At 38.2% G+C, this 25,840-nt stretch overlaps 1 protein-coding gene across 1 annotated transcript; it reads right to left on the bottom strand.

Annotated features, from left to right (window-relative positions):
* Positions 1-15,106: 15,106 nt before the first annotated feature.
* LOC131650626 (uncharacterized) lies at positions 15,107-24,043 on the bottom strand. Its single transcript, XM_058920330.1, has 2 exons — positions 23,565-24,043; positions 15,107-22,607 (listed from the first exon to the last, which is right to left on the bottom strand). Exon 2 carries the CDS (start codon positions 22,369-22,371, stop codon positions 17,074-17,076), a length of 5,298 nt encoding a protein of 1,765 aa, XP_058776313.1. The 5' UTR covers positions 22,372-22,607; positions 23,565-24,043; the 3' UTR covers positions 15,107-17,073.
* Positions 24,044-25,840: the final 1,797 nt, after the last annotated feature.

The following is a 25,840-nucleotide window of genomic DNA, read 5'->3' as shown; positions in this document are numbered from 1 at the left end:
CAGCTTTGGTGCAGAGCATCTTCTCTCTTCTGACTTTGAAGAGCTTTGGGCGTGATACCCTCAGAGCTTCAGAGCTTCTGCTTCTGACTTCATTCTTCTGATGCTTTCAGTTCATGTTCTGATTCTGCTTGACCATCTTCTGATGTCTTTCTAGAGCATGTTCTGATGAAGCCATCTAGAACCTTCTAAGTCAGTTGCTTCTAAGTGCTGATTTGTGCATACTCTTTATCTATTTCCTGAAATGGAAAATGCAAAGGATTAGAGTATCACATTATCTTATACAAAATTCATATATAATGTTATCATCAAAACACAGAATATTGATCAGAACAATTCTTGTTCTAACAATCTCCCCCTTTTTGATGATGACAAAAACATATATAATTGATATGAATTTGTATCCAGAATATCAGATGAACAAAGACAATTACACATATATAGCATAAGCATATAATCAGAGTGTGTGAATATGTCTCCCCCTGAGATTAACAATTTCCCCCTGAAATTAATACTAGAAGAATTTTTAAATAAAAGACTTCCCTGAGTATTTTTCCATTTCAGTTGAGACTTTCACGTAGAATAGAACTTCAGAACATTCAGAGCTTCTCTTCAGAGCTTCCATCGGACAGCTGCAGAGCTTTGAATTTCTCTTTGTAATCAATTTTATCAGAGCATACTCAATTGTATCAGAGCATTCTTCTTGCTTCTGATCTTGAAGCTTCAGAGCACTAAGCTTGCTTCAATTCTTTAAGAGCATTCTTTTCCTTAGAATTGCTTTTCCCCATGTATTTGCTTCTCATGTTGAGCTTTAACTAGAATATCTCATTCCTGCAAAACTATCAGAGACAAAAAAACTTGCAAATAATGTTAGGAATGTTGAGACTTAATCCCAGCAACTGATATAATAAATCAATTCAATTATCATATTTCTCCCCCTTTTTGTCATAACATCAAAAAGCATAAAGATTCAGATGAAAAAGACACACAGAGTGAAGAAAGAAAAGATAATTTTCATTGATAATCATCAAAAGATAAGCAATACAGAAACAAATGCAATTCAAGTAGATGCAAAACAACAAAGAAAACAAACTAATACACAAGACAGACTACGACTAGCTAAGCTTAGAAGCTAAAACGGCCAGAAGGTTCTTAATCTCAGCGGTGTCTTCAATTTGCTTCTGAGTAGCTTCTTTCTGATCCTTCATAAAGGATCTAAAATCAGCATGAGTGTCCTCGTGTTTGTCTAGACGAGTAGCCAAAGTTGCTTGATTATGTTGAAGCTTGTCCAAAGTGTTCATCAGAACAGAGACAGAAGGTCCAGCAGAAGTAGCAGCAAAACTGTTGTCCATAGCAAGAGGATTTGCACCTGCTTCAACCATAATAACATCTTCATGATTTTCCTCAATAGGAATTTCTTCAGCAGGATGTTCTAGGCCTTCAAGAATTGCAGCCAGATTCTCTAGAGGTGTTGGAGCAACAGGTTCTGGAGGGTATTCAACTTCTGGATATACCATATCTGGTGCCTTATCAGAGGGATTCTCCCTTATCCAATTGAATAAAAACTGAAAAATCTCCAGTTAGAACCTTGTATGGATGTGGCTTCCACACAACGATTGCCAGAGGATTCTCTTCTTCTGCTAGCTCATCAACAAACTCCTTCTCTTCAAGAGGCTTCCAGCTGGTGATGGGATGGTAGTATCTTCCATCATCATACTCCAGAAGGAATCCAGAAGGTCCAAGAGCAGCAGCTAGACAATCTTTCTCAAGATCCAGAAAGTCTGATTGAATCTCCCTTCTAAAAGCTCTCCAGAGCTTCCCAGCAGCTACATGATCCATCTGGGATTCATAAGCAACCGTCAGAGCATCTAACCCTATCCGTACCTTATATTTTAACAGTTCAAAATGAATATCAACAGAGGGTTCAGGAGGGTTGATTTTGAAATGGGTGATTGAAGAGTCAGGATTGAGAACAAAATAGGGTTCAGGTTCTCTAGATAACAGAACAGAGGTGGTAGAAGAGAATAGAGAAGATGATGAATCTGCTGTGGAGGTGGTTGAAGGATCAACTAATGGTGAGATTGCATATTGAATGGAGGTGGTTGAGAAGATATTTTCAGAAGGAATTAGTGGAAAAACAGCATTTAGAGGTTGGGGGTCAAGAGATGGTTCAGAATGAAGTGGACGGTTTCTTTTAGTGGTGGTAGAAGAGGATGGAAGATCATAAGGAGGTGGTCTTTTCTGAGGGGGAAGGTCAGAGGAAGAATGTAAACTGGTGGTGTCTACATTGTCTATATCTTCTATGAGCTTCTAAAGCTGTTCAGAAGTTCTAGGAACTTTGAGGGAATCTGTTGATATTTGTTCAGAACTATTAATAGGTGCAGATTTAGAGATAACAATACCTGAAGGTTTCTTCTACTTCTTGGCTTGCTTAGCATCAGGACCTTCTTACGAGACCTTTCTCTTCAGCTTCTTCTGTTTCTTCTTCTTATCCTTTTTCCTTAACTCATCCAGAGAGGTAAGAGTTCTTCCACGAATCCAGGCAGAGTCAACATCAGATTGTGCTCTAACACAGGATTTCAAATAACGTTTAACTGCTTTTGATAGTTCTTCTTTGAACATATGAGAGAACCCAACAACAGGGTTCTTCTGGTCAGAATATCTGGAAACACCTTTGAAGGGGTGGTCACCTTTTCAATCAACTGCATCCTTCTCAGAGACTGAGCAGTTAGAATACTCCCACGAATAGCATTCAGATATTGAGAAGAGCCAGCTGCTCTCAGAGTATTTATCAGACCAATTTCAGTCAGAATATCTGATATCATCCTTCCAAAGGGAATAGTATTCTTCTTAAGCTTGGGATGCCTCAGACGTTCTTCTTCCCTTGATTCTTCAACAGTAGTCTTCAGATGTTGAAACAGAATATGAGGTAGATTGACTCTCATACCTTTTCCAATGCAGAACAAGGTGAACTTCTGATCTTGATTGATGTAGGTTGCAGAGTTTGTTGATTTTCTATGATAGAAAGATCCTAGAATGATCTTTGCCCAAACTCTGTAGGAAGGCTTCAGATCTGTAGTATGAGGAGAAGCAATTCCAGAATGAAACAACTCTGGGTCAACCTCATCCCAATGAGTTCTACCAGGGAGAGCACTTGTGATTCCACCCATACCCTCAAGACTGTATAGTTTCCTTATCAGTTTCTCAGAGACAACCACTTCATGACCTAGCACGAAGGAGATGATAGCAGTTGGAGTAACAGTGGCATGAGTCCAGAATTCCTTAACCAAAATGGGGTAAACTGGTCCAATTAGACGTTCAAAGAAGTTTGCCCATCCTTGTACCAACATTCCATTTTTGACTTTGAAATCATGAGCCAAGAGATTTTCAAAATCCACCATAGTTTCACAAAGAACCTCCAGTTCATCGTAAGGGATCAGACATGTCTTCAAAGGAGCAGTTACAGATTTCTTCTGTTGACCTTGATTTGAAGACGAAACCTTGAGTTGAACATTTGATGAAGAAGCCATTGATTCACAACTGAGATTACTGGGTTCGTAACTAGGGTTTATGAAAAGAGAGAAAAGGAGGCAAAACAAATGCAAAAACAATGAACAATGAAGATGAGTGGAAAGAGATGAAATGATAGAGAGATGCGTTTATATAGGCACGGATTTGAAATAATATGCAATGAGATTCTGAATGAAAGAGATTACAAACAATGAATCAATTTGCATTTAATGTTGAGTGACGTTAGGGGAAAACGTGATATTTGAAATGATTTGCACAGTTACCTAGGGCGGCGTCTCATCAACTGCACGCATGCTTGTCCCTTCAGAATGAACACGTGTTCATCATCTGGAATAGCTGGTGACAGCTGTTTTTCTTTAAAAGAAATTCTGAATCAACTTAGACATATGAAACATTAGCAATAACAGACTCAGAATATCTAATTGATAAACAAGTTCAGAATATCTGATAAGAAAATAAATAATCATTTCAAATCTAATCCATATATCAGATCTTCTCATCCTTTCATTATGGGCATAAATCCATACTGATATTCTTCAGAATGAACTTAAACCTATCTTCAACAAGGGGTTTTGTGAAGATATCAGCCCACTGATGTTCTGTATCCATACTTCTGAGCATAGTCCCTAATGAAGTGATGTTTTATCTCAATATGTTTAGCCTTAGAATGTAATATAGGATTTTTAGATAAACAAATAGCAAAAGTATTATCACAAAAGATAGGAATGTTACTCTCATATATCTGATAATCTTCTAGCTGACTCTTCATCCAGAGCATCTGTGTACTACATTCATCAGCAGCAACATATTCTGCTTCTATTGAAGAGAGGGCAATTGTGGCTTGCTTCTTGTTGTACCAAGAGATCAGATGACTTCCCAAAAACTGACAGCTTCCAGAAGTACTTTTCCTTTCAACTCTATCTCCAGCGTAATCAGCATCACAATATCCTACTAAGTTGTATTCTTCAGATCTTCTGTAGACTAAACCAACATTAGTAGTACCTTTCAGATACCTCAGAATTCTCTTAATAGCAGTTAAGTGAGATTCTCTAGGATCTGATTGGAATCTAGCACACAGGCATACACTGAATAGAATATCAGGTCTAGAAGCAGTAAGATATAGAAGAGATCCGAGGTTCTTACTGATCTACCTTCTTACTTATCTCATCCTTACCTAATACACACGTTGGATGCATATGAGTCTTTGCTTCTTTGCTTTCTGAAAGATTAAACTTCTTCAGAAGTTCTTTCACATACTTGGTCTGATGAACAAAAGTTCCTTCATAAGTTTGATTGATCTGGATCCCAAGGAAATACTTGAGTTCTCCCATCATGCTCATTTCAAACTCTGCATGCATAGACTTAGCAAACTCCTTTCCAAGTGTAGCATTAGATGTTCCAAATATGATATCATCAACATATATTTGACAAATTAAAATATCCTTTTTAAAGGTATTACAGAAGAGAGTTGTATCCACTTGTCCTCTAGTGAAACCATTGTCCAGAAGGAAAGAACTTAATCTTTCATACCAAGCTCTGGGAGCTTGCTTCAGGCCATATAATGATTTCTTTAATTTGAAAACATGTTCTGGAGACTTAGAGTCTTCAAAACCAGGAGGTTGGTGGACATATACTTCCTCATCTATATAACCATTTAAGAAGGAACTCTTAACATCCATCTGATACAGAGTGATGTTATGCTGAGTGGCAAATGAAATTAATAAGAGAATAGATTCTAACCTGGCAACTAGTGCAAAGGTTTATGTATAGTCAATGCCTTCTTGCTGACTATAGCCCTGAGCAACCAGTCTGGCTTTGTTTCTTACAACTTCTCCTTTTTCGCTTAGCTTGTTTCTGAAGACCCACTTAGTTCCAATGATGTTAAATCCTTTTGGTCTTGGAAACAGATCCCAAACATCATTCCTTGTAAACTGATTTAGTTCTTCTTGCATGGAAATTATCCAGTCAGCATCTTCCAGAACTTGATCAACAGAAGTTGGCTCAATCAGAGATACTAGACCAAATTGACATTCTGCATTGTTCTTAAGGAATGCTCTTGTTCTGATAGGATCATCTTTCTTTCCAATGATAACATCTTCTGGATGAGCAGGGTTGAGTCTAGAAGATCTTCTGGGTGTTGGCTCTTTAGAGATTCTGAGATTCTCTAAAGAAGCAACAACTTGATCTTCTGAAACTTTGCTTCTGGGTTCTTCAAGATATGAGTTAGAGATTTCTATATCTGCAAAATTCTCAAACTGCTTTGGCTTTTCAAGACCAAGCTTATCATCAAATCTGATATTGATTGACTCTTCCACTACAAGAGTTTCAGTATTGTATACTCTGTAGCCTTTTGAGCGTTCAGAATATCCAAGTAGAAAACACTTCTGAGCTTTAGAATCATACTTATGCAGATGATCTTTAGTATTCAAAATATAGCATACACATCCAAATGGATGGAAATAAGAAATGTTGGGCTTTATGTTCTTCCACAATTCATAAGGAGTCTTATTTAGAATAGGTCCTATGGAGATTCTATTCTGAATATAACATGCAGTGTTAATTGCTTCTGCCCAGAAATGCTTAGCCATATTGGTTTCATTGATCATGGTTCTGGCCATTTCTTGTAGAGTCCTATTCTTTCGTTCTACAACTCCATTTTGCTGTGGAGTTCTAGGACAAGAGAAATCATGGGCAATACCATTTTCTTTGAAATAAATCTCAAAGAATCTGTTCACAAATTCACCACCATGATCACTTCTGACCTTTATGATTTTGCATTCCTTCTCAGATTGAATCTGAGTGCAGAAGTCAAAGAACACAGTATGAGACTCATCCTTGTGTTTCAAGAACTTTACCCATGTCCATCTGCTATAGTCGTCTACGATTGAAGGATAGAAAAACACTTAGAAAGGGGGGGTTTGAATAAGTGTAGCTTTAAAAACTTGACAGATAAAAATAAATTGCACAGTTATTTTTATCCTGGTTCGTTGTTAACTAAACTACTCCAGTCCACCCCCGCAGAGATGATTTACCTCAACTGAGGATTTAATCCACTAATCGCACGGATTACAATGGTTTTCCACTTAGTCAGCAACTAAGTCTTCCAGAGTCTTCTGATCACACACTGATCACTCCAGGAACAACTGCTTAGATACCCTCTAAGACTTTCTAGAGTATTCTGATCCACACGATCACTCTAGTTACAACCTGCTTAGATAACCTCTAAGACTTCCTAGAGTATTCTGATCCACACGATCACTCTAGTTCCTTACAACTTAATGTAATCAATTCTAAGAGTATTACAATTGCTTCTTAAAAGCTATAATCACAAACTGTGATATTTCTCTTAACGTTTAAGCTTAATCTCACTAATATATTACAACAGCAATGTAGTGAGCTTTGATGAAGATGAAGATTCTGAGCTTTGAGTAGAACAGAGTTTCAGCAAGTTAATATGAGTTGTTTTGTTCAGAATCGTTAACCTTGCTTCTCATCAGAACTTCATATTTATAGGCGTTGGAGAAGATGACCGTTGAGTGCATTTAATGCTTTGCGTGTTCCGTACAGCATCGCATTTAATGTTATACGCTTTTGTCAACTACCTCGAGCCTTGTTCACGCTGTGTCTACTGACGTTGCCTTTAATAGCCTTTAACGTTCCTTTTGTCAGTCAGCGTAGCTTGCCACTTGTACTTCCTTCTGATCTGATGTTTGTTAATACAACGTTTGAATATCATCAGAGTCAAACAGCTTGGTGCAAAGCATCTTCTGATCTTCTGACCTTGAAGTGCTTCTGAGCGTGATACCATCAGAACTTCAGTGCTTCTGATCTCATGTTCTTCTGATGCTTCCATAGACCCATGTTCTGATTCTGCTTCGACCATCTTCTGATGTCTTGCCAGACCATGTTCTGATGTTGCATGCTGAACCCTTTGAGACAAAGCTTCTGAGCGCTGAATTATGCATACTCTTTATATATTTCCTGAAAAGGAAATTGCATTGGATTAGAGTACCATATTATCTTAAGCAAAATTCATATTATTGTTATCATCAAAACTAAGATAATTGATCAGAACAAATCTTGTTCTAACAATCTCCCCCTTTTTGATGATGACAAAAACATATATAAATGATATGAATTTGCGATCAGAAAGAGCAGACGGCAAAAGACAAATTACACAGCTATAGCATAAGCATATGAATATGTCTCCCCCTGAGATTAACAATCTCCCCCTGAGATAAATAATCTCCCCCTGAAATAAATACTCGAAGAACTTTAATAAAAGACTTCCCTGATTATTTCAGTAGAGACGATCACATAAGCTTCTGTCTTTAGAGAATTCATAGCTTCTGACTTCTGCTTCCATTGGACAGCTTCAGAACTAGAATTTCTTTAGATCCCTAGAACACTCACAGCTTCTGATTTCTGCTTCCCTCGGATAGCTTCAGAGCTTGAATTTCTACCAACATCACTTCATGCTAGATTTGTATCAGAACATTGTTGAATGTACCAGAGCATCATCAGAGCATCTCTACATCCTGAAATGTTACAGAACAAAAAACTAAACGACAAAAGTCAGCATGAACGAGTCAGAACATAAAATGTATATTAGAACACATGATATGTATCAGAGCCATATAGGCTAAAATAATGTATCAGAGCAAATAGAATTTTGTCAAAGCAAATAGACAAATATGGATCAAATTCTATTATCAGTGCTTCTGATTCATTCTTCTTTCTTGCTTCTGATTTCTGAAGCTTGATAGCACTCAGCTTGCTTCAGTTTCCATGAGTTTGCTTCTTGTGTTTGCTTTGAAGATTCTCTTCACTTCTTTATACCTGCAAAACACTTAAACCTTATAGAACTTGCAGTTCTTGTTAGTAAATGTGTGGGAGCTTTACCCAGCAACTGATAGATTAATCAAATCATTTATCATTTATCTTCTCCCCCTTTTTGTCATAACATCAAAAAGAATGTTTCAAAAGATTCAGATGAATAAAACGACAAATAAAATCACTGGAATGTAAAACAGAGAAACTTTTTATTGATAATCAAAGGATATTACATGAGAAGATGTTTAACAAGCAGATGCAACAAGGAAAGAAAACTACTAAGACCAAAGACTAAGACCCTAGCTAAGACAAATTCTGTGCCAGCATGTCTTGAACCCTGTCATTAGTTGCAGTTTTCCTTGTCATGAAGGAGTGAAACGCATCATTGACTGCTTCTTGGGCTTCCAGGCGAGGGGTCAGGGAGACTTGGTTCTGATGCAGATCTTCCACAATCTTTATCAGAGACAACATTCTCAGCAGGTGAAAATGAAGAGATTTCTTTGGAATGGGTTGAGGGAGAGGAAAGGTTAGATGAGGAGGAAGTTGAGTCTTGAAGGTAAAAAGATGAGGAAGAAGATGGAGATGATGGAGGGCTTTCACCAGGGGGTTGAAACACACGTCTAGAATAGTTTCCAGATAACTTTGCTTCGAATGGATTCACCTTGAGAGGGTCATAGGTGATCTTTATCTTTTTGGGTTTGGAAGAAGATGTTTCAACAGCTTTTCTCTTTTTGTTTTGATCATTTTCATGGTTTCCTGGGCTTGATGGAGAGTTCATGATGGATTTGCAGATAATGAACAGCTAGGGTTTGATATGAATGCAAAAAGATAGAGAAGGAAAACAAAGACAGAGTGTAATAGAGAAAATATAAGAGGGAAGGAGAAGCGTTTGAAGAGTATTTAAAAGAAAATAAAATGAAACAAATGATGGATAGCATTTAATGTTACGTGACATGAGGAGAGATAATAAAGACAAATGAGGTGACTAGCACAGTTACCTATGGTCGGCGTCCCTTCAACTGTACGCGCACTTATCCATGAACAGTAACGACAGGTTTACCATCCCGAGATAAAACGTTACAGCTGTTTTGCTTTAAAAGAGGTTCTGAATCAACTTAGACAATGAAACGTTAGTAATAACCGAATCATAATTTCTAAAAGATTTCAATCAGAACTTCTGATTTAAAAAAAAATCCACATTCATTTCAGAAGATACTCATACGTAAGAACTTCTCATCTTCTCATTCTGGGCATAAATCCATACTGATGTTCTTCAGAATGAACTTAAACCTATCTTCAGCCAGGGGTTTTGTAAAGATATCAGCCCATTGATGGTCTGTATCCACAAAGTTTAAAGATATAACACCCTTCTGAACATAGTCCCTTATGAAATGATGTTTAATCTCAATATGTTTAGCCTTTGAATGAAGAATAGGATTCTTAGATAAACATATAGCAGAAGTATTATCACAGAATATAGGAATGTTACTCTCATATATCTGATAATCTTCTAACTGACTCTTCATCCAGAGCATCTGTGTACTGCAACCAGCAGCAGCGACATATTCTGCTTCTGTTGTTGATAGAGCAATAGTTGCTTGCTTCTTGCTATACCAGGAGATCAAATGACTTCCAAGAAATTGACAACTTCCTGAAGTACTCTTTCTTTCAATTCTGTCTCCAGCATAGTCAGCATCGCAGAATCCTACTAAGTTGTATTCTTTAGATTTTCTGTAAACTAAGCCAACATTAGTAGTACCTTTCAGATACCTTAGAATTCTCTTAACAGCAGTTAAATGAGATTCTCTAGGATCTGATTGGAATCTAGCACACAAACAAACACTGAACAGAATGTCAGGTCTAGAAGCAGTCAAATATAGAAGAGATCCAATCATACCTCTGTATAACTTCTGATCTACCTTCTTACTTACCTCATCCTTACCTAGGATGCATGTTGGATGCATAGGAGTTTTGGCTTCTTTGCAGTCTAGAAGATTAAACTTCTTCAGAAGTTCCTTCACATACTTGGTTTGGTGAACATACGTTCCTTCTGATGTTTGATTTATTTGTATTCCAAGGAAATACTTGAGTTCTCCCATCATGCTCATTTCAAACTCAGCCTGCATAGACTCAGCAAACTCCTTTCCAAGTGTAGCATTAGATGTTCCAAAAATAATATCATCTACATATATTTGACAAATTAAAATATCCCTTTTAAAGGTTTTACAAAAGAGAGTAGTGTCCACTTTTCCTCTAGTGAAACCATTATCCAGAAGGAAAGAACTTAAGCGTTCATACCAAGCTCTGGGAGCTTGTTTCAATCCATACAACGATTTCTTTAGTTTAAAAACATGATTAGGAGACATAGAGTCTTCAAAACCAGGAGGTTGATGGACATAAACTTCTTCATCTATATAACCATTTAAGAAGGCACTCTTAACATCCATCTGATAGAGAGTGATGTTATGTTGAGTGGCAAATGAAATTAATAGACGAATAGATTCTAACCTGGCCACTGGTGCAAAGGTTTCTGTATAGTCAATCCCTTCTGAAGGATAGAAAAACACTTAGAAAGGGGGGGATTGAATAAGTGTGACTTAAAATCTTGAGCGATAAAAATAAAATGCACAATTATTTTTATCCTGGTTCGCTGTTAACGAAGCTACTCCAGTCCACCCCCGCAGAGATGATTTACCTCAACTGAGGATTTAATCCACTAATCGCACGGATTACAATGGTTTTCCACTTAGCCGCAACTAAGTCTTCCAGAGTCTTCTGATCACAACCTGATCACTCCAGGAACAACTGCTTAGTTCACTCCTAAGACTTTTCTAGAGTCTACTGATCAACACGATCACTCTAGGCTTAGTTCACTCCTAAGACTTTCTGCTCAGCCAACTGCCAAGACTTCCTGCTCAGCCAACTGCTAAGACTTCCTGCTCAGCTAACTGCTAAGACTTCCTAGAGTATACTGATCAACTGATCACTCTAGTTCCTTACAACTTAATGTAATCTATTCAAGAGTTTACAAATGCTTCTTAAAAGCGATAATCACAACTGTGATATTTCTCTTACAATTTAAGCTTAATCTCACTAAGATATTACAACAGCAATGTAGTGAGCTTTGATGAAGATGAAGATTCTGAGTTTAGATTTGAACAGCGTTTCAGCAAGTTTGATATGAGTTGTTTTGGTGCAGAATCGTTAACCTTGCTTCTCATCAGAACTTCATATTTATAGGCGTTGAGAAGATGACCGTTGAATGCATTTAATGCTTTGCGTGTTCCGTACAGCTTTGCATTTAATGTTATACGCTTTTGTCAACTACCTCGAGCCTTGTTCACGCTGTGTCTACTGACGTAGCCTTTAGTAGCTTTAACGTTCCTTTTGTCAGTCAGCGTAGTCTGCCACGTGTACTTCCTTCTGATCTGATGTTTGTGAATACGACGTTTGAATATCATCAGAGTCAAACAGCTTGGTGCACAGCATCTTCTGATCTTCTGACCTTGAAGTGCTTCTGAGCGTGATACCATCTTCTGATCTTCAGTGCTTCTGATCTCATGTTCTTCTGATGCTTCCATAGACCCATGTTCTGATTCTGCTTCGACCATCTTCTGATGTCTTGCCAGACCATGTTCTGATGTTGCATGCTGAACCATTTGAGACACATCTTCTGAGCGCTGAATTATGCGTACTCTTTATATATATTTCCTGAAAGGGAAATTGCATTGGATTAGAGTACCATATTATCTTAAGCAAAATTCATATTATTGTTATCATCAAAACTAAGATAATTGATAAGAACAAATCTTGTTCTAACAATCTCCCCCTTTTTGATGATGACAAAAACATATATAAATGATATGAATTTGCGATCAGAAAGAGTAGACGGCAAAAGACAAATTACACAGCTATAGCATAAGCATATGAATATGTCTCCCCCTGAGATTAACAATCTCCCCCTGAGATAAATAATCTCCCCCTGAAATAAATACTCGAAGAACTTTAATAAAAGACTTCCCTGATTATTTCGGTAGAGACGATCATATGAGCTTCTGCCTTCAGAGAATCCATAGCTTCTGACTTCTGCTTCCATTGGACAGCTTCAGAACTTGAATTTCTTTGATCTTCAGAACATTCACAGCTTCTGACTTCTGCTTCCATTCAGGACAGCTTCAGAACTTGAATTTCTGGATCTTTTAGAACATTCACATCTTCTGATTTCTGCTTCCCTCGGATAGCTTCAGAACTTTGAATGTCTACTAACATCACTTCATGCTAGATTTGTATCAGAACATTGTTGAATGTACCAGAGCATCATTTGAGCATCTCTACATCCTGAAATGTTACAGAACAAAAACTAAACGACAAAAGTCAGCATGAACGAGTTAGAACATAAAATGTATATTCAAATACATGATATGTATCAGAGCCAAATGTATCAGAGCATTTTAGGCTAAAAACATGTATCAGAGCAAATAATGTATCAAAGCCATAACATTATGTGTATCAGGGCAAATAGAATTTTGTCAGAACAGGAATGTTCAAATTCTATTATCAGTGCTTCTGATTCATTCTTCTTTCTTGCTTCTGATCTCTGAAGCTTGACAGCACTCAGCTTGCTTCAGTTTCAATGGTTTTGCTTCTAGTGTTTGCTTTGAAGATTCACTTCACTTCTTTGTACCTGCAAAACACTTAAACCATATAGAACTTGCAGTTCATGTTAGTGAATGTGTGGGAGCCTTTACCCAGCAACTGATAGATTTAATCAAATCATTTATCATTTATCTTTCTCCCCCTTTTTGTCATAACATCAAAAAGTATATATAAAAAGATTCAGATGTATAAAACGACAAAAGAAAACATTTACTGGAATGTAAAACACAAGGAAACTTTTTCATTGATAAATCAAAAAAAAGGGTTACAAAAGATTCCTATGTTTAACAAGATGAAAAACATTCCTAGCAAATACAAAAAAGGATTTCCAAAAAAGGAAATCACTACAAAAATTAAAAACAGAGCCCTAGCAAGACACGCTCTGTGTCAACCCATCAAGAATCCCGGAGGACTTCTTGTCTTCCAGACTGAAACCTCCACTGTAGGAGAGATCCCAGAACCAAGGAGGAAGTGAGGGACAGTTCACAGACAGAGAGCTAATGTTGCAAACGGGGCTTTCCCTCAACATAGACGTTGAGCCTATCTTCCCCCAACTCAAGAAAGTCTTCTATCTTTGGATGAAAGTTGATAACAACATCAAAGAAGGATCTGACTTGAGCGGTATTAGAAGAGCCATCCCGAGATGCACAGAGATCTGTCGCCTTTGAGTCATGGAGCTTCAACAGGCTTGAGGTGAATGCTAGGTTTTGAGAGAAGAAAAGAAAAACGAGAGAGAGAGAGAGAGAAAAAAAATTTTAAGAGGAAAACAAAGAGATAGGAAACCGAAAACCATTTTGAAGAGTATTTAAAGGAAAATAAAATGAAACGAATGATGAAAAGCATTTAATGTTACGTGACGTGAGGAGAGATAATAAAGACAAATGAAGTGACTGGCACAGTTACCTATGGTCGGCGTCCCTTCAACTGCACGCGCGCTTATCCATGAATAGTAACGGCAGGTTTACCATCCCGAGATAAAGCGTAACAGCTGTTTTGCTTTACAAGATGTTCTGAATCAACTTAGACAATGAAACGTTAGTAATAACCGAATCATAATTTCTAAACGAATTCAATCAGAACTTCTGATTAAAAAAATGTTCCACATTCATTTCAGAAGATACTCATACATGAGAAATTCTCATCTTCTCATTCTGGGCATAAATCCATACTGATGTTCTTCAGAATGAACTTAAACCTATCTTCAGCCAGGGGTTTTGTAAAGATATCAGCCCATTGATGGTCTGTATCAACAAAGTTTAAAGATATAACACCCTTCTGAACATAGTCCCTTATGAAATGATGTTTTATCTCAATATGTTTAGCTTTTGAATGAAGAATAGGATTCTTAGATAAACATATAGCAGAAGTATTATCACAGAATATAGGAATGTTACTCTCAAATATCTGATAATCTTCTAACTGACTCTTCATCCAGAGCATCTGTGTACTACAACCAGCAGCTGCGACATATTCTGCTTCTGTGGTTGATAGAGCAATGGTTGCTTGCTTCTTGCTGTACCAGGAGATTAAGTGACTTCCAAGAAATTGGCAACTTCCTGAAGTACTTTTTCTTTCAATTCTGTCTCCAGCATAATCAGCATCGCAGAATCCTACTAAGTTGTATTCTTTAGATTTTCTGTAAACTAAACCAACATTAGTAGTACCTTTCAGATACCTTAGAATCCTCTTAACAGCAGTTAAATGAGATTCTCTAGGATCCGATTGGAATCTAGCACACAAACAAACACTGAACAGAATGTCAGGTCTAGAAGCAGTCAGATATAGAAGAGATCCAATCATACCTCTGTATAGCTTCTGATCTACCTTCTTACTTACCTCATCCTTACCTAGGATGCATGTTGGATGCATAGGAGTTTTGGCTTCTTTGCAGTCTAGAAGATTGAACTTCTTCAGAAGTTCCTTCACATACTTGGTTTGGTGAACATACGTTCCTTCTGATGTTTGATTTATTTGTATTCCAAGGAAATACTTGAGTTCTCCCATCATGCTCATTTCAAACTCAGCCTGCATAGATGATCCGCTGTCGCACGCGGGTCAAAAACGAGTAAAATTGCAAACTGTAGTAACAACGGTAACGGTAACTCGTGTATCGTCTCTCAAGGACTCTTGATTTTTATTAACTATAAGCTAAATCGATTAAGGGGGGGGGTTGGTTTGGTGGTCGAATTACAGAAAAAGCGCTTAAAATAAGTGATTCTGAAAATAAGCTGTTTTGAAATAAGTGATTAAAATGCAAACGAATTCACTGTTTCGGGTTCTACTTATCATCGATTGATACAACTACGATCTCTATCCTATTTGAACACAATATCATTCAACAAGCGTGATCGACATCGTAAGATATATATCCCTATTGCCGGATTAAGCATACGGTTAAAGATATCGCAATTCAACGGTTAAGCAGAGTCGAATTGCGATCAAAATTCAAGAACATGTATCAATCCAAATTAAATCAACAATATTATAAGAAAATCGAATTAAGCAAACAATGATCATATAATATTATTGAAAGGAATAGAAATCTAATTGTAGTTATAACAAACTCAAAGCATTGAACCTGAATACAGTAAATCCGTCCGGATGGTTTAGTTCTCCATAGCAAATCGTGAAAAGCTCTCTAAAATTCGTGAATGGAAGATGGATGAACAGTAACCGCGGCTGCCTAACCTAAGTCAAAGCCACGACCCGTTTTACAATCCAACTGGGTCAAACATACGACCCAGGCCCAAAACCAATTAACCCGAAACTTAACTAAAGCTAGTGCAGCAACTTCAACGCAAATTCTGGCCCTTCTACAGTCCGATTCTGACTTTGACTCAAACATAAGAATTGTAGCTCTTTCTCTTAGCTTTCCGGCGATTATTAGAACGCCTCAATCGGACTCCTGGAACTCCAGATATGATCGTTTCCGTGCAGACTGTTATTGCTGAAAAATTAATACGAAAAACAAATAAGTGCAAAAATAAAATAAAATATAAAAACATATTAAAACATAAAAATAAATAAAACAAACCGAAGAAATGCTTGAGTACAAACATGGAAGAACGTGCATAAAAATGCACTGATCAAATTCCCCCACACTTGAACTTTTGCACTCCGAGCAAAATGAAAAGAAAGCAGAAAAACATCAACAGTTACTCATCATAGGCTACAGATCTTCTTCGGGTGAGTTTGCATCGATAGGTACTAATCTTGCACACTAAGGACATCGTAAGAACACTAACCACAAATATGCAGACATAAGGCTCCTAAATACACAAACCAATTCAAATCATATTATTATACCATAGCCTAACTTACTCATCCTTTTTGCTCTTTTTCATTCAGGCGCAATCACATTAAGCCCGTTATCTCCACACACTTATAGCAGGACAACCGGTTAGTGACTCTGATCCTTTTGCACGGGGTTCCGGTACTTGCGTGGCATAACCCTTTGCTTACTCAGATGTAGTTGCGGGGGATCGGACCGTAATCCTCCCTACCAAGTTCAGCACCAGAAACCGCTGAACCAACTAACAAAGAGTTTGAAAACTTTTTTTTTTTTTTTTAAAGATTACACAACCGTTGGGTTAAGTGACCGGGTGAGGATCACCAAACTTAGAAGGTGTATTACCTTTTTCTTTTCTCTTTTCTTTCTTTTCGGAACATTCACTTATATTCATCGGTTTCCTGCGTAAAGTGTGTGAGAGATGGTGCCGACTGCTGAAATAAACTACTCAAGAGCTGTCAAAGAATGAGAAATTAAGGCTAAAACATAATAACAAATTCAAATCAATTTCCGTATGCGGGAGACTTACGGTGTTAGAACGATATCGATCTTGTGAACTTTTCCCATGTCTCCGCAAACCCGACTCAAATCAGTGTGTAGCCTAAAACTTTCAAGAAGATGCAATTTTTATTGAAATTAAACAAAATACTAACACACAAAAAACAAATAAAACACACAATTTCCTCCCCCACACTTAAACTAAGCATTGTCCTCAATGAAAAGACATTACTAATAAAGTAGAGAGAAGGAAAAAAAAAACTCCCTGATCAAGTTGCAGCGTAGTCAGGTGCTTCTAAAGAAAGCTCCTCTATGCTGACATCTTCAGGCACCGGACTTTCATGGAATAACTTCAGCCGCTGCCCGTTAACCTTGAAGACTTTGTCAGTACCTGCACTTTTTATTTCTACTGCACCATGAGGGAAAACATTAGTAACAACAAAGGGGCCAATCCATTTGGATCGAAGTTTCCCAGCCATTAGCTTAAGGCGGGAGTTAAACAGTAAAACCTGTTGGCCCACAGAAAATTCCTTCCTAGAAATCATTTTATCATGGAAGTGCTTAGTTTTCTCTTTATAAATCCTAGAGCTCTCATAAGCCTCTAATCTAAGCTCTTCCAACTGTTGTAATTGGAGTTTTCTTTCAATACCTGCTTGTTGCATCTCCAAATTACAACTCTTCACCGCCCAAAAAGCACGGTGTTCTATCTCAACAGGAAGATGACATGCCTTACCAAAAACAAGTCGATAAGGAGACATCCCAATGGGTGTCTTGAAAGCTGTCCTTTGAGCCCAAAGTGCGTCTTCTAGACGACGGCTCCAGTCTTTCCTGTTTGGCTGCACCATTTTCTCTAAAACCTGTTTGATCTCCCTGTTTGAGATCTCAGCCTGCCCATTAGTCTGTGGGTGATATGCAGTAGAGACTCTGTGCACAACTCCATACTTTCGGAGTAAGGCTTCCATGGTGCGGTTACAGAAATGAGTGCCTTGGTCACTTATGATAGCTCGCGGTATTCCAAACCTGCAAAAGATATTAGACCTGACAAACTCTGCAACAACTTTAGAATCATTAGTCCTAGTGGGGATAGCTTCCACCCACTTTGAAACATAGTCAACAGCAAGCAAAATGTAAAGGAAACCAAATGATACAGGAAAGGGACCCATGAAATCGATCCCCCATACGTCAAATACCTCACAGAAAAGCATAGGCTGTTGAGGCATTTCACTCTTGCGAGTGATGTTGGTACCTGCTATCTGGCACTCTTTACAAGTGCGATAAATCTCAAAAGCGTCCTTAAAAATAGTTGGCCAATAGAAGCCTGAATCAAGGACCTTTCTTGCAGTCCTTTGAGGACCGAAATGTCCGCCGACTTGAGATGCATGAGAAAATTTTAAAATAGATTCAATCTCATTGTCGGGGACACATCTCCTGATTACCTGATCACTACCAAACTTCCATAGATATGGATCATCCCAAACATAATATTTGGCATCACTTTTGAGTTTGTGAACCTGTGATCTAGATGCACCTGTAGGAAAAACACCAGCAACAAGAAAATTAACAATGTCAGCAAACCAAGGTGTAATCCCATGCAAAAGAAACAACTGCTCATCAGGAAAGTCATCCTGAATAGGAAAAGGGTCTTCATCTCTCTCTATCCTGCTCAAGTGGTCAGCCACTAAGTTCTCAGCTCCACTTTTGTCTTTAATCTCGACATTAAACTCTTGGAGCAGCAACATCCACCGAATTAATCTCGGTTTTGCATCCGGCTTCTTCAGCAAGTACTTTAAAGCTGCATGGTCAGTAAAAACAACAACCTTGGAACCTAGCAAATAAGATCTGAATTTGTCAAGAGCAAAAACAATAGCTAGAAGTTCTTTTTCAGTGGTAGTGTAATTAGACTGTGCAGAATCTAAAGTCCTAGAAGCATAGTAAATAACATGGGCAGCCTTGTCAACTCTTTGTGCAAGGACAGCCCCAACTGCATAATTGGAAGCATCACACATAAGCTCAAAAGGAAGTGTCCAATCAGGGGGCTGAATGATGGGAGCAGAGGTCAATGCTTTCTTCAAGAAGTCAAACGCTTGTTTGCATTTGTCATCAAAATCAAAAGTGACGTCATTCTTTAACAAGTTCGACAGCGGAAGAGCTATCTTGCTGAAATCCTTGATGAAACGCCTGTAAAAACCTGCATGACCAAGAAAAGAACGAATCTCGCGAATGCAAGAAGGGTAAGGCAGTGTAGAAATCACATCAATCTTAGCAGGGTCAACAGAAATTCCTTTTTCAGAAATAATATGACCAAGAACAATTCCCTGCTCAACCATAAAATGACACTTTTCATAATTCAACACAAGGTTAGTCTCGATGCATCTTTCTAAAATCAAGCTTAAACTGTTCAAGCATGCATCAAAAGAAGAACCATAAACAGTAAAGTCATCCATAAACACTTCCATGCAATTTTCAATAAAATCAGAGAAAATACTCATCATGCATCGTTGGAAAGTGCCAGGAGCATTGCAGAGGCCAAAAGGCATCTTCCTGTAAGCAAATGTACCGAATGGGCACGTGAAAGTAGTCTTTTCTTGATCTTCAGGTGCAATATGAATCTGAAAGTAACCTGAAAAACCATCAAGAAAACAATAATGTGATTTACCAGCTAGCCGTTCAAGCATCTGGTCAATGAACGGCAAAGGAAAGTGATCCTTTCTAGTAGCCTGGTTCAGTCTCCTGTAATCAATACAAACTCTCCAGCTGTTCTGGACTCTAGTGGGAACAAGTTCATTCTTTTCATTTTTTACCACTGTGAGTCCAGATTTCTTAGGTACAACCTGCACTGGACTTACCCACTTACTGTCAGAGATAGGATAAATGATACCTGCTTGCAAGAGTTTGGTTACCTCTTTCTTTACAACATCAAGAATCAAAGGATTAAGCCTCCTTTGGGGCTGCCTTACTGTTTTCGCTCCATCCTCAAGTAAAATCCTGTGCATGCACATCGAAGGACTAATACCTGGAAGGTCGGCTAATGTCCACCCGATTGCTTTCTTGTGCCTCTTCAATACCTGCAAAAGTCTGTCTTCTTGATTTAAATCAAGGTTAGAAGAGATAATAACAGGAAGTTTTTCATTATGCTCCAAGTAAGCATATTTCAGGTTTCCAGGGAGCTCTTTTAGCTCTAAGGACGGGGGCTGAATGATGGATGGAAGGCTTGGGGCAGCCGGGATGTCAAGAGCATCGACGGCAAAAACAACCTCATCGGTAACAACTTCACCTGAAGGAAATGTATCAGGCTGCAAGGAAGCATCAATCTCAGCACAAAGGACACAAACGTTAGTGTCAGTGCAATCAGGACATGAATAATTATCATCAAAATCAGAGAGAGATGGAAAATCAAGTGCAAATAATTCAGAACAACTCTCATCAACTAATTCAGAAATCAACTCAATATTAAAAACCGAATGCTCCTCCACAGGGTGTTTCATGGCATCGAAGATATTAAATTTTGCGACGATGTCACCAAATTCCATGGACATGGTTCCATCATCAACATCAACTTTTGTCTTCGCCGTTTTCATGAACGGTCTGCCTAAGATGATGGGAGCTCTGCTTGACTTTGTTTCTCCTTCCATGTCCAGAATGTAAAAATCTGCAGGAAAAATTAAATCGTTAACTTGAACGAGGACGTCTTCCACTATGCCGGTGGGACGTGCATTGCTCCTGTTCGCCAGTTGAACGATTAAACCTGTATGCTGCATGGGACCAAGGCAAAGGTTATTATAAATAGAAGTAGGCATAACATTAATGCCCGCTCCTAAATCAAGCAAACAATTATCAAATTTCTTATCCCCGATGGTACAAGGAATAGTAAAAGTTCCCGGGTCCTTGCACTTTTGTGGCAAGACCTGAGAGATGGCCGAAACACTTTGTTCGGGCTGAATGAAAGCAGAGATGCTTCTTCCCAAGTTGACTCTATCACTTCCTTTTACTTTTCTCTTGTTTGTACACAAATCCTTCAGAAACTTTGCATACCTTGGAACCTGCTTAATCACATCAAGAAGCGGAATATTTACCGCTACTTTTCTGAACATATCCAGAATTTCTTTTTCTTTGTCTCCTTCCTCAATTCTTTTATTTTTCAGAACTCTATGTGGGAAAGGAACTGGTGGCACATACTCCTTTTCTTTATTTTTTTCAGTTCCGACCACAACAGAAGAAGGAGAAGAAAGCTCAGCTGGAGGAGGTTCAGAAGAAGAGAGTTCAGAAGTTACCTCAATGATTTTTTTATTTTTTTCAGGGGCTGGTTCTGTAACCTTTCCGGATCTCAAAGAAATAGCGCTCACATTAGCATTACCATTCGGATTGACAACAGTTTGTGCTGGAAGTTGGTTCGAACCTTGAGCTTGCATATTATTTATTTGAGTAGCAAGTTGCCCCATCTGTGTGGTCAAGGTCTGAATGCTAGTGTCGGTTCTTTGTTGAAACTGAAGGTTGTTCACGGCCATTTGCTTAACAAGATCTTCCAAGGATGGTCCGGAAGTAGTAGCTGGAGGGGTGTGATGTGGCTGGGGTAATGGAACGGTAAGCTGTTGTTGGGAAGGCTGCTGATTTCCATATCGAAGGTTGGGATGATTCCTCCAATTGGGGTGATATTTGTTGGTAGACAAGTCAGGGGTGTTGTTGTACCTGTTCTGGTTGTAAAGGTTGGCTGCGTAAGCTTGAGGCAGCTCGGTAACAGTATCATCTTTCAGAAGAGGACAAGTATCAGTGGGGTGATCATGAGCTGTACAAATACCACATACAGTTGCTGTTTGAGGTTTCGCTACTGCAAGTTGTTTGACTAGAGCGGTCAGCTCATCAAGTCTGGTTTCTAAAGCTCTGTTCGAGGAACCTTGAATTTGATGTACACCCTTGGTCTGGACAGAATTGGTTCGAGTGGTGAACTGCTGGGAGTTTAAGGACATATTTTCAATGAGGGCTCTGGCAGCAGCTGGAGTTTTGTCAACAAGTGCTCCACCACTAGCAGCATCAAGAATGTTTCTATCCATAGGTAACAACCCCTCATAAAAGTACTGAATGAGAAGTTGCTCGGTAATCTGATGTTGAGGGCAGCTTGAAACCAACTTCTTGAACCTATCCCAATATTCAGCCAATGACTCGTTGTCTTGTCTAATGCCACATATTTCTTTTCGGATTGAAGCAGCTCTAGAGGCAGGAAAGTATCGCTCCAAGAACACTCTCTTCAGAGCATTCCAGCTTGTGATTGAATTCGGTTCAAGATCATATATCCAGTCCTTAGCTGCACCCTGCAAAGAAAAAGGAAAAGCACGAAGTTTGATATGATCTTCAGTGATCCCTTCAGGCTTCAATGGTGTAGAGCACACCACCTGGAATTCCTTCAAATGTTTGTGTGGATCTTCACCTGCAAGACCATTAAACTTTGGCAACAAGTGTATTAAACCCGATTTTAATTCAAAAGGAACAGCAACAGCATCATATTCAATACACAAGCCATTATAATTAACATCAGGGGCTGCAAGTTGCCTTAGAGTTCTATTTTCAGCCATTTCAAAAGCAAGTTCAGAATCAGAATCAAACAAATTATGCAAATAATCAGTCTCGGAATCAGACTCAGCTATGGTCGGTGAAGGTGAACTATTGCTAGCCTGGCCTGCTCTACGAAGTGTGTGCAAGGTTCTCTCTACCTCAGGATCAAAAGCAACAAGTTCAGGACAGGAAGACCTAGTAGCCAGGACTAGTGCACAGCAATGCAGCAACAATCGTGAAAATGCCAACTATGTCCCTAAAACAACACAATGAAGCAAATCGATTAAAAATAATTCAAAAAAAATAAACTGACACCGAAAATAATCTAATGACGTAAAAATAGAATTTTGATATTTTTTTCGGAATTTTTCGACTCTATGAAAACAGAAAATAAATCATTAAAAATAGTAAAAAGGCTTTTTTCGCGATTTGAAAAATTTGTCACGTAACTACTCTGTAGTATGTGACTTTTGATCAGGGATTTTTTTCACACCTAACTGTCGGGACAGATTTTCGAAACGGTGAAATTTTCCCAAAAACCGATTTTTTCGACTCTAGAGGCGTTATGGCCGAAACCGTGAGGAACCTATGGCCAAAACGCACAAACACTACACCTAAGACTCTAATATCAGTTAATATTCACAAGAATCCCCGGCAACGGCGCCAATTTGATCCGCTGTCGCACGCGGGTCAAAAACGAGTAAAATTGCAAACTGTAGTAACAACGGTAACGGTAACTCGTGTATCGTCTCTCAAGGACTCTTGATTTTTATTAACTATAAGCTAAATCGATTAAGGGGGGGGGTTGGTTTGGTGGTCGAATTACAGAAAAAGCGCTTAAAATAAGTGATTCTGAAAATAAGCTGTTTTGAAATAAGTGATTAAAATGCAAACGAATTCACTGTTTCGGGTTCTACTTATCATCGATTGATACAACTACGATCTCTATCCTATTTGAACACAATATCATTCAACAAGCGTGATCGACATCGTAAGATATATATCCCTATTGCCGGATTAAGCATACGGTTAAAGATATCGCAATTCAACGGTTAAGCAGAGTCGAATTGCGATCAAAATTCAAGAACATGTATCAATCCAAATTAAATCAACAATATTATAAGAAAATCGAATTAAGCAAACAATGATCATATAATATTATTGAAAGGAATAGAAATCTAATTGTAGTTATAACAAACTCAAAGCATTGAACCTGAATACAGTAAATCCGTCCGGATGGTTTAGTTCTCCATAGCAAATCGTGAAAAGCTCTCTAAAATTCGTGAATGGAAGATGGATGAACAGTAACCGCGGCTGCCTAACCTAAGTCAAAGCCACGACCCGTTTTACAATCCAACTGGGTCAAACATACGACCCAGGCCCAAAACCAATTAACCCGAAACTTAACTAAAGCTAGTGCAGCAACTTCAACGCAAATTCTGGCCCTTCTACAGTCCGATTCTGACTTTGACTCAAACATAAGAATTGTAGCTCTTTCTCTTAGCTTTCCGGCGATTATTAGAACGCCTCAATCGGACTCCTGGAACTCCAGATATGATCGTTTCCGTGCAGACTGTTATTGCTGAAAAATTAATACGAAAAACAAATAAGTGCAAAAATAAAATAAAATATAAAAACATATTAAAACATAAAAATAAATAAAACAAACCGAAGAAATGCTTGAGTACAAACATGGAAGAACGTGCATAAAAATGCACTGATCAATAGACTTAGCAAACTCCTTTCCAAGTGTAGCATTAGATGTTCCAAAAATAATATCATCTACATATATTTGACAAATTAAAATATCCTTTTCAAAGGTTTTACAAAAGAGAGTAGTGTCCACTTTTCCTCTAGTGAAACCATTATCTAGAAGGAAAGAACTTAAGCGTTCATACCAAGCTCTGGGAGCCTGTTTCAATCCATACAATGATTTCTTAAGTTTAAAAACATGATTAGGAGACATAGAGTCTTCAAAACCAGGAGGTTGATGGACATAAACTTCTTCATCTATATAACCATTTAAGAAGGCACTCTTAACATCCATCTGATAGAGAGTGATGTTATGTTGAGTGGCAAAAGAAATTAATAGACGAATAGACTCTAACCTGGCCACTGGTGCAAAGGTTTCTGTGTAGTCAATCCCTTCTTGCTGACTATAACCCTGAGCCACCAGTCTGGCTTTGTTCCTTACCACTTCACCTTTCTCACTAAGCTTGTTTCTGAAGACCCATTTTGTACCAATTATGTTGAATCCATCTGGTCTAGGAACAAGATCCCAAACATCATTCCTTGTAAACTGATTTAGTTCTTCTTGCATAGCAATTATCCAGTCTGGATCTTCTAGAGCATGATCAACAGAAGTTGGCTCGATCAAAGATACAAGACCTAATTGACAGTCTGCATTGTTCCTAAGGAATGCTCTTGTTCTGATTGGATCATCCTTCTTTCCAAGAATGACATCTTCTGAATGACCAGAGATGAGTCTAGATGATCTTCTGACAGATGGTTCTTCAGAAATACTTAGATCCTCCAGAGAAGCTGTTACTTGATCTTCAGATTCTTTGCTTCTGAGGAGCTCTGCTTCTGATGCGTTGCTTCTTGGCTCAACAACTTCTGATATGTCAATATCACAACCTGCAAAATTATCAACTTGCTTTGGTTTTTCAGAACCAAGCTTATCATCAAACCTGATATTGATTGATTCTTCTACAACCAATGTTTCAGTATTGTATACCCTGTAGCCTTTTGAGCGTTCAGAATATCCAAGAAGGAAACACTTTTGAGCTTTGGAATCAAACTTACCAAGATGATCTTTAGTGTTCAGAATAAAGCATACACATCCAAAAGGATGGAAATATGAAATGTTGGGCTTTCTATTCTTCCACAATTCATAGGGAGTCTTGTTTAGAATAGGTCTGATAGAGATTCTATTCTGAATATAACATGCAGTGTTTATTGCTTCTGCCCAGAAATGCTTAGCCATATTGGTTTCATTGATCATGGTTCTGGCCATTTCTTGAAGAGTCCTATTCTTTCGTTCTACAACCCCATTTTGCTGTGGAGTTCTAGGACAAGAGAAATCATGGGCAATACCATTTTCTTTGAAGAATTCTTCAAAGGATTTGTTCTCAAATTCACCACCATGATCACTTCTGACCTTTATGATTTTACACTCTTTTTCAGATTGAATCTGAATGCAGAAATCAAAGAACACTGAATGAGTCTCATCCTTGTGTTTTAAGAATTTTACCCATGTCCAGCGGCTATAATCATCTACGATGACTAATCCATATTTCTTTCCTCTGACAGATGCTGTTTTGACTGGTCCAAACAGATCAATGTGCAAGAGTTCTAATGGCCTTGAGGTAGAAACAACATTCTTAGACTTGAATGCAGGTTTGGAGAACTTGCCCTTCTGACATGCTTCACAAAGAGCATCTGATTGGAATTTCAGATTAGGGAGTCCTCTGACAAGATTCAGTTTGT

Source organism: Vicia villosa, linkage group LG2, assembly GCF_029867415.1.
Source record: "Vicia villosa cultivar HV-30 ecotype Madison, WI linkage group LG2, Vvil1.0, whole genome shotgun sequence".
In the NCBI taxonomy this organism is placed as follows: Eukaryota; Viridiplantae; Streptophyta; class Magnoliopsida; order Fabales; family Fabaceae; genus Vicia; species Vicia villosa.
The sequence above is the reverse complement of the archived record's forward strand: the minus strand, read 5'-3'. Positions and strand labels throughout refer to the sequence as shown.